The 10,709-nt window shown below is 35.5% G+C and overlaps 1 protein-coding gene across 1 annotated transcript; it reads left to right on the top strand.

Moving 5' to 3' along the window:
• LOC131537445 (caspase b-like) lies at positions 1-5,454 on the top strand. Its single transcript, XM_058770867.1, has 7 exons — positions 1-563; positions 2,283-2,428; positions 2,999-3,172; positions 3,329-3,569; positions 3,668-3,766; positions 3,907-4,016; positions 4,148-5,454. The coding sequence occupies exons 1-7, from the start codon at positions 299-301 to the stop codon at positions 4,259-4,261; spliced, it is 1,149 nt and encodes a 382-aa protein (XP_058626850.1). The 5' UTR covers positions 1-298; the 3' UTR covers positions 4,262-5,454.
• The last annotated feature ends 5,255 nt before the right edge of the window (positions 5,455-10,709 follow it).

Genomic DNA, 10,709 nt, shown 5'->3' with positions numbered 1-10,709 from the left:
ACAAAAGATAGAAAAAACTGACTTAAAACCATTTTTTAGCTGCTGAGAATACTAGTGGCCTAAAACTTTTGTTCAGTATAATATGATTAAACAGACTATAAGGCCTGTATGAATAATAGATTGTTTTGAACCTGAACAAATACATAGGCCTATAACTTCAAAAGGACATTTCAGTGAAACACGACTGGTAAACTGAGTTTAACCAAACCGGTAAACTCTGTGAATAGTATTGTTTTATTAAACTGCTTTAAGAGCACAATCAAGACTGTTTTGACTTTTTTTCTTCTAGTGACACAAAATGGACATCAAAAGAATGATGACTGATGTACTTGAGGATCTTGTGGATAAAGAGCTCAAACAATTCATCTGGCAGCTGTGTAATAATGTGACGGCAGGCATTGAGCCGATTCCTCGAGCAAAGCTTCAGACTTCTGATCGTGAGGATGTGGTGGACTGCATGGTAAAGCAGTATCCCGATGACGCAGTGAAGATCGCAGTCCAAGCGCTGCGCAACATGAAACAAAATGAGCTCGCAAAGCGCCTTGAATTAAAACTTCAAGAAGGTATATATATATATACAGGTGCTGGTCATATAATTAGAATATCATCAAAAAGTTGATTTATCTCACTAATTCCATTCAAAAAGTGAAACTTGTATATTATATTCATTCATTACACACAGACTGATATATTTCAAATGTTTATTTCTTTTAATATTGATGATTAGAGCTTACAGCTCATGAAAGTCAAAAATCAGTATCTCAAAATATTAGAATATTTACATTTGAGTTTGAATAAATGACCATCCCTACAGTATAAATTCTGGGTATCTCTTGTTCTTTGAAACCACAATAATGGGGAAGACTGCTGACTTGGCAATGATCCAGAAGACGTACATTGACACCCTCCACAAAGAGTCACAGAGGGTCATTACTAAAAGGTGTGGCTGTTTACAGAGTGCTGTATCAAAGCATATTAAATGCAAAGTTGACTGGAAGGAAGAATTTGGATAGGAAAAGGTGCACAAGCAACAGGGATGACCGCAAGCTTGAGAATACAGTCAAGCAAAGCCGATTCAAACACTTGTGAGAGCTTCACAAGGAGAGAACTGAAGCTGGAGTCAGTGCATCAAGAGTCACCACGCTCAGACGTCTTCAGGAAAGGGCTACCAAGCCACTTCTGAACCAGAGACAACGTCAGAAGCATCTTACCTGGGCTGTGGAGAAAAGAACTGGACTGTTGCTCAGTGGTCCAAAGTCCTCTTTTCAGATGAAAGTAAATTTTACATTTCATTTGGAAATCAAGGTCCCAGAGTCTGAAGGAAGAGTGGAGAGGCACAGAATCCATGTTGCTTGAAGTCCAGTGTGAAGTTTCCACAGTCAGTGATGATTTGGGCTGCCATGTCATCTGCTGGTGTTGGTCCACTGTGTTTTCTGAAGTCCACAGTCAACGCAGCCATCTACCAGGAAATTTTAGAGCACTTCATGCTTCCTTCTGTTGACAAGCTTTATGGAGATGCTGATTTCATTTTCCAGCAGGACTTGGCACCTGCCCACACTGCCAAAGGTACCAAAAGCTGGTTCAATGACCATAGTGTTACTGTGCTTGATTGGCCAGCAAACTCGACTGACCTGAACCCCATAGAGAATCTCAAGAATCGTCAAGAGGAAGATGAGAGACACCAGACCCAACAATGCAGAAGAGCTGAAGGCCACTATCAGAGCAACCTGGGCTCTCATAACACCTGAGCAGTGCCACAGACTGATCGACTCCATGCCACGCCGCATTGCTGCAGTAATTCAGGCAAAGGAGTCCCAACTAAGTATTGAGTGCTGTACATGCTCATACTTTTCATTTTCATACTTTTCAGTTGGCCAAGATTTCTAAAAATCCTTTCTTTGTATTGGTCTTAAGTAATATTCTAATATTTTGAGACACTGATTTTTGACTTTCATGAGCTGTAAGCTCTAATCATCAAAATTAAAAGAAATAAACATTTGAAATATATCAGTCTGTGTGTAATGAATGAATATAATATACAAGTTTCACTTTTTGAATGGAATTAGTGAAATAAATCAACTTTTTGATGATATTCTAATTATATGACCAGCACCTGTATATGTGTGTGTTTTTTTTTACTGCTTTAAGATTTCGTATTTGTGAAGCACTCTGAAGTATAAACATAGCAGTCATCTTTTAGAAAATAAGGATATAAATATACATAAAATGGAGTTAAGATAATTTGAATATATTTGAGATGTGAATATATTATGTGTCTTCAGCTCAGCAGCCTGTGCAGGAGGAACCAAGAAATAATCCAGAGTCTATGGAGCTGGAGCCCATCCAGTCTGACTGGCACAGACCATACAGCATTACTGCATGCAGCCAACAATTTAAGCACAGACTTCTTACACAAGAGAGAAATGATGCAAGTATCTCTGTTTCTTTGAACGTTTGTGAAAATAATACTTTCAGGAGTCATTATTTCTGCCTTTGGAGGGTTGCTTTCCTGCAGAGTTAATGCACTTTGACTTTGACGCTCCTGCACATTAATCCTAAACTGTTTTCCGATGTAAGCAGTCTTTACAGAACATGTTGTGAATTATATTTTATATAGATCAGTGTTTCCTGACCCTTCTATGAATAATTCTTGTGCATTAAATTGATCAAAAGTGCCAGTGAAGACATTTATAATGTTATAAAACATTTCTATTTCAAATAAATGCTGTTCTTTTGAAATTTCTATTCATCAAAGAATCCTGGAAAATGTATCACGGTTTACACAAACCACAGCTGTTTTCAACATTGATTATAATCATAAACAAACTTACTGACCCCAATCTTTTGAAAAGTAGTGTATACAATATCATACTGTACATGTGTGTATATATGTATTTGAGACATATGGAAATCAAATGATTTCATGTCATTTGATGTAGATTGGTCATCTGGAGTTGCTTGTGTTTTAATTCTACATAATTCTGATGTTTTTTCATAGGTTTATATACCAACGAGCAGGTCTCAGAGGAAAGGTTTAGCTCTGCTGATCACCAACATTAAATTTGACCACTTAAGTCACAGGGATGGTGCAGAGCAAGATGAGGAGAACATGGAGTGGCTGCTGACAGCTTTGGGATACAGCGTTGAGAAACACACAAACCTCTCTGGAGATGTGCGTGAGACAAAAGTCTGGTTTTGTGAAACCAATCTTGTCTATGTAGAGCTAATAGGTTTCTAGTGTGGAAACAGAAATGTGAACACATTTATATCTAAATATAATATATATTTTATACCATGCATTTCTTCTAAACAGTTTATTTATTCACAGGCAATAAATATGGCAGTCAAGAACTTCTCTAAACGTCATGAACATCGAGACTCGGACAGCACCTTTGTGGTCATTATGTCTCATGGGGAAAGAATCCAGAATAAAGATGCCATTATAGGTGTCCGTTATCAGAGAAATAACCCCAATGATATCTTCTTTGTTGAGGACATCTTCTCCCATCTTAACTCAGAGAAGTGTCCTGCTCTGATCGATAAACCAAAGGTTATTCTCATTCAGGCCTGCATTTATCTGTTTCCTAAATTATTTCACCTCGCATGCTGAAATACTGTAAAGTCTTTTATGTGAAAATGTCACACAATGAAGCATTTCTCTGTCCAGGTAAATATGGAGGTCTGTATGTTAGTGACAGTGCGCCTGAATCAGACTCCTGGGTTCACAGGGAGAAAGACTTTGTCTGCTTTATGTCCAGCCTCCCTGGTAAGAGAAAAAAAATGAAAATAAAAACACTGACTGCAGATATGAGACACCTGTTCATTTTGGTCATATTCAATGGTCAAGCAATTAAAACAACTTTGGGTTACACTTTATTTTAAGGTTGTTATGAATTATCTCCACAGAGATTGCGGCGTACAGGGATCCTGCCAATGGAAGTTATTTCATCATGTACATTGTGGATGTGTTCAGCACAAGCGCTCATAAATATGGCATTATGGAGTTGTTCAGGAGGGTAAACTGTTTTTCTTTATTCCAGCTAAAAGTCAAAACAATATCTTTCATTTTATTCACCCCAAGTGTATTGCTCAGTTAAAATGAATGAGTTTGCTTCTTGTCACATTCAAATCATCTTTTTTTTTACAGGTGGCGTCACGCATGGAGAAAGACCAACGTTTCACACACGAGATGATGAAACTATTGCCGTGTATTGAAAGGACGACCCTTGTGAGGAAATTCTACCTGTTTCCTGGACTCTAATGATGTGAAATCAGTTTAGACGCAAAACCCTACAGGTGAATAGGGTAAAAACTACATAAAACATCACCATACTTCCTCAGTTGATTAATCACAGTACATTTCAGAAAACTTGAAATATAAGACAAATTTCTTAATGTTGTTTAAACATGCAAATAAGGCATTATCTAACTAAATATTCATGCATTTAAATGAATTTCTTAATAATAAAAAACAGAAATCTAAAACATCAAATAAAGTCAGGTTCAATATTCAGAAAACAACTCAATTTGAGAAAACAACATCTAAAGACGTATTGTAATTTGAGGATTTATGTGTGTGTGTGTTGATTCATTTTCTTTCTTTTATACTCATTCATTTATAATCATTTATCATTTAATCCTTGTATTATCCCATTTAATGATATAATCATTTAAAATAATTTCATTGATTTATTCATTGATTAGTCATTTATATTATATTTTTTATTATATTATTCTTCTTCCATTTTTGTTTATTCTTATGGTGTAGTTTCAAGAGATATTTGTGTTCATGAGTAAGAGATCAGAGAATGTCTCTATTTCAGGTTTTTTACACACACAATGATGTGGAGCAGTAATTTCCCTTTGCTATTTTTATAACACTTGTTGGATTTGGGCTGGTCAGATGGAGTCTGAGCATTGAAACATACACTATTCTATAAACTCTGCTCTCCTCAGTCAACTTATTGGTTGATAGAAGATTGTTAATAGGCTACAGTTTGGGGTAGTATAGAAACTTTTGGATATAAAATGGATATCTAACAAACTGAAATAAATCCATATATTAGAATAAAATTGGATGTTTTCTTTCCCTATAGTCTGAAAGAAGACACATTAAGTAGCCCAAAATCTACAGCTTTACCAGTGCATGAAAAACAATGGTTCAATTCAATTCAATTCAATTCAATAAAAACATATTCTATACACAGTATAATAAGTGGAATTATAATTTTATGCATTTTTCACTTTTGTTTACTTAAACATTTCATTTAACAAAATTATCTTATATACTACACTATTGCCATATTACTGTATTAACCATAAGTTAACTGCCAAGGAGTCGCCTTCATGCAGTATAGTGACAATGTGCACTAATGTTTCCATCAGCTGGCTCAAAGAACCTCTATTGCGTATCTTGTTTGTTTGAGAAGTTTGATAAAAGTGCAAATTAATCAATAAAGCTTTTCTTATCTGTTACCACGTCTCTGTCCCTGTGCTCCTGTTCATGCTTCTGCATCTGAGTTTAGATGATTTAACAAGCGGGAAGAGCTTGACTCACTTTCAATATTAGACTGAATCTGATATTGCTGCATAAAAAGGATTCATTCCTGCTGGCATTCAGTAAATGCAATGTAATGCTAACTTTAAAAATGTCCTTTATTTCATGTTGGTTCCAACAACCAGCAACATCAGAAAAACAAATGGTTACTAACTTTTTAACTGACAGGAAATCACATGAACTGATTTAAAATAAACACTCCCAAATTCTCACACAAATTATAATAAATCTTCACATAATGTGAACATTGCAGACACGCACTCAACTCAATACCAATAATGTTAGAGGTTTGATCTCATCATTATCAGCACTAGCACTATGACTGACTTTGTCCTATAGATATTTTTTTTTTAATTTTTACTGTTTCTTCAAGAGCAAAATGTCTATTCATTAAGAATGTTTGATATCACCTCTATATAAGCGACAGATGATCAGATCAGCAGATTATACCTCGTGAACATCAGCATCATTCATCTTCATATCTTCTTCAGTCGCTTTAATGGTGCTGGAAGTGAACTCAATCATCTATCCATGTTTTCAGATTCTTCTGCTCCTCCTTCAGGGACTGATGAAGACTTGGGTAAAGTTGGTTTTATATTCGCACATTCACAACATTCACACATTTCCGCGTTCAATAACTTTCTAATTATATGTGCAATAAAGTTATTTTTTGCAAATTCTAATCAGCGACATCATTGTCAACCTACTACATTTTTTTCACAATCGATCAAATGGCCAAGTATTGTTTTAATCTCATACTTACTTGCTAATGTCCCCTGAATGTCTAATGTAGTGCAGTTAACAAAGTAATTGAATGCAATAGTCCGAATGTGCGAATATAAAACCAACTTTACCCAAGTCTGATGAAGTAGCTCAACTTCTCCATCATTTGTATCTGCAGAGCCTAAGTTTAGAGGAGGAAACATTTTGATGCTTTCATGACATGGATGTACATATTTTTAATCAAACTACAGATTTAATCACATGCATCTGGACCAAGTGTTCTTAATTTTACTGGCAACCAAATAAAACAACTCAGCATGTTTCAGTTTTATTCTGTTTTACTATTACATAGGCTAAATAATAATATGGTATGGCCTAATCCTGACTTCATGCATCAGAGAAAGAAGCATGCTGCCATTTTAAGAATTTTGTCTATGAACTTCCATTTTCGCGGTAGCTCTATCGTCACTGCTGAAGAGTAATTAGTTGATGAAGTGGATTTACTTAAGAGTTAACTAAAGTTATCATGAGCATTGTAATGTTCGTAGCAAATGTCAGTAGAGCCGGAAGAGTTTGAAATTTTATTCATAAAACTCATACTGAGCTTACCTTTACGCTGTGGAAATACAAACGGAAGACAGGAACAACGAGCGAAAAAGGGGCGGAGCAACTACATACGGTTTAATTCATTTGATATATGGATTGATTTAGGAGCTGGACTCACCTGGTTGTGTTTAATAAAATTTTCACAGGTTTGTCTCATGAGGCCGTTCCCTCTTCAGCACATTGACTGAAGCCTCATGCTTTAATCACTCACTAAATCACTGGACAACATGAATGTTTGGTCAACCAAGACCTTAATCTGGATCTCTCAGCCCTGAGTCAGCAAATTAAAAACACAAAGTATCAAACGAATATGCTTCACCCATATATATTTACATAAAGTAAGTCATCAAAAAGACAGAACAACTAAGCAAACAGGATATTTATAGACATTAATGAGGATACTGACCTAGTGGCAGCAGTGAGTCACAAACAAAATAGTGAAAATGATACACAAAACAGCTTTTATCTTTAAGACTGTTCGATCTTTTGTGTTGTGTGATAATGTGATAAAGAATAAAGGAGCAGTACATAGATCAGTGCACTGCAATGATAAACTGCTGTCTTTCAGGAGAGTAGTGGAAGATGCTTTGAAATCTATATTTATTTGACAAAATATTTACTAAATTACAAACAATGTTAAAATAGACATGTATTATCAAAACTTGATCAAAATAAATCTGAATAGATGGCAACTTCGATTGATTCTATAGTGTTTTTTCCCCAAATCTACAATCTACAAATTAACTGTTCAGAATAATTAGTGGAATTAAATATTTATTATGTACTTAAAGATACTGATACAATATAGATATTGTATTGCTGGGTACTTTTTATAATTTAACTGATTAATTCTAATTTTGCCACGATTTATTACTACACATAAGAATATGCTAATGATAACAGTTATGAGAAAATGATGTCTTGACTACATGTGATGTAGAAACTGTGCCCTGCAACAGTCACATTAAGTATGTGAGCTCTATTATATTCACATATAGTGCAGGAACCCTGTGGTTTTGCTGGTGTGATTTTCAGAATCTGTCTCAGCCACCATTATAACAGATCATTAAAGTATATGAACAGCCATTTCCTTTTCAATTGCGTTGTTGGTCAGTCTTCCAGGACAGAATAAAAAATAAAACCATAATAAAAACCAAAACAGACTTTGATTAAGACATCGTGTCTCTCCAGGAATGATAGTTTCTGTTCAACAGTCAGAATAATGTTCGCTGGAACGACACGCAGCGGTGCGGTCTGATCTTCTGGGATCACAAAGGGAAAGAGTTTCTTTTTCAAAGGCACTTCAGTAAATCCTGTAACAAGAGAATCACTCCTGGCATCAAATAATCTCACCTTCCTCCAGCGTTTCTTCTCAAATGTGTCCTCGACATAATCCTCAAGCTTTACTCTCACAACCCCTGGATTTACACTGCTATTTAATCTTGACATCCTAGCGGTCATTTATTTGTATGAGTCTCCATCACGCCTGAGACCCCAGAAGCCATTTTCAGGGCTCAAAGGTTGTGAAGTAGGTTTTCCCTCCAATCCAAAACACACCCCAAGGCTCCAGTGGCGACTGTTTGCCATCTCAATTTCCCACGTTTGAGTGCCAGTACTGTATCCCACGCTCCTCAACACCACACAGTTCCTGTGCAGATGAAGAGTTGGGCTCGTCCTGATGATGGAGACATGAGATTACAGAGGTCAGATCATCTGACACTGAGATCATCTGGTGGAGCTGTGTTTGGGTTCAGGATCACAGGGTCTGTGGAGAACAGAAGAAAAAAATCACTCTCTAAACCCTTCAGCCTCTCTGTTCCTCTTTAGAGAAATGAGCCTCCAGAGTCCATCACATCCTTCAAGAAGCAGCTATACACACCTTTTCTACAAGCAACACACACTCACACACACACACACAGCACTCCTCGCAACATAATGGACTCTATGCACGGTCACTTCCATGTTTTTCCTTCCATGTTTACATCCGGTGCTGTGCCGGAAGCCATTGTTCCTTACATAGAGCTTTCAATGACAAGAGGAGAAGATACTTTTTTCAGCTTACAAGCAGTGGTGGAAATGGCCAGAATTCACTGGGGGACTCTAGCTTGGAAACGGGGCGGGGATAATAATGGTAATTTTAGATGACCTTTCGGATGTGTTTAATTATAAAACACTTTATAATCTATAATAACATTTATTAACAACTTATTTAATATTTTCTCTAAACCTTCCTGTATATGTAGACAAGAGCCTGCAATTCTGGCCAAATTAAAGATACGTTGTGTGTGAATTTGCACATATTACTTTGCAGTTAGTTTTTAATATTACATTCTTAAGGACTCTGTTCTTACATTTCTTTTCAGGAGCACTAGTGCTCCTACTTAAAAAAAAAATAAAAATAAAAAATAGGAACAGACCTTCTGATCAATGACAGGAGGGTCATTCCTTGGATTCGGTAACATTTCAACTTGGAATATACATGTTTTTCAACTACATGTGATTCAACTTCTAAATACCCCACATCATTAGGCACATATATCCAAAAAAATCATATTTTCCCACCTCAGGCATTAAAGAACTTTTATTATTTTCAGTTTTTTTTCAGCTTTAGACACCTTTTTTTTCTCAACCCCCGTAACGGACAAAATGGGATTGGTTTAAAAAGGATTTTATACAGAAATTGTTATAAAACAAACATCTACCTACTGCTCTTGTGTCCCTGATAATAATTTAATGATAACAAATGTAACATTTATCATCATTTTCACATTTTATAGGACTAAAGCTAAAAATACACAAATTGTGTGTCTACAGTCTCTTTATTTTTGTAAAAAATATTTTTAATTTAAAATTTTAACTAAAACCACAATGTTATTGTTTTAGCCCTTAACATGTCAGATGGTAATCAGCAATAAATACTTTTGTTCTTAATTGTCTTCCCTATATTTTTCTAAAAATATTAATGTGACAAGGTGTGATGGGGTTGAAGACTCACATCTGAAGGGATACATTGCCTTAAATTTACATTTTTGGTTTTGTTTCTCTCTCATATTGTCCCCTTGTTTCTGTGTCTACATATCTGCATGGCCAATATTGTCTTTCTGCTGCAAATGTGGATGCAATTTCTGATGTATGATGCTTGTCCACATTTAAGTGGACAAACATCACATCAAAAATTCTATTTAAAACAAAAATATGAGTTGTCATGATTTTTGGAGTATATATCTTTACTGAAACCATGACTATTTTATCCATGCGTTACTGATGACAGAGAATAACATACGCACTTTGCGTTCATCGGATGCTCTCCAAAATGGCACTACGCTGACACAGAGAGACAGAGAGGAGACGAATTGTTGAATAAATATCGTTATTTTTATTTTCTTTGCGTACAAAAAGCATTCTCGTCGCTTCATTAAATTCAGATTGAACCACTGATGGCAGATGGACTATTTTGATGATGTCCTTCATTCTTTTCTGTGCCTTGACAGTGTTATTTACCTGGCAGTCAATGGGACAGTCACAAACCTCCTAGTTTTCATCCAAAATATCTTAAATTGTGTTCCGAAGACGAATGAAGCTTTTACGGGTTTGGAACAACATGGGTGTAAGTGATTAATGACAAAATTTTCATTTTAGGGTGGAGTATCCATTTAAAGTCTGTTTTTTAATCAAATATTTTTCTTTTTTTTTAGAAAAATATGTTTTACAAGGACACTATGCACATTTTGTTAATAATTTTCTAAGTACAAACGCAGGGACATTACAAAATGCTTGGTTCAAGATAGATATAAGACATTATTTTATGCTAAAAATATAAAAA

This window comes from Onychostoma macrolepis, chromosome 01 (genome assembly GCF_012432095.1).
Source record: "Onychostoma macrolepis isolate SWU-2019 chromosome 01, ASM1243209v1, whole genome shotgun sequence".
Classification (NCBI taxonomy): Eukaryota; Metazoa; Chordata; class Actinopteri; order Cypriniformes; family Cyprinidae; genus Onychostoma; species Onychostoma macrolepis.
The sequence above is the reverse complement of the archived record's forward strand: the minus strand, read 5'-3'. Positions and strand labels throughout refer to the sequence as shown.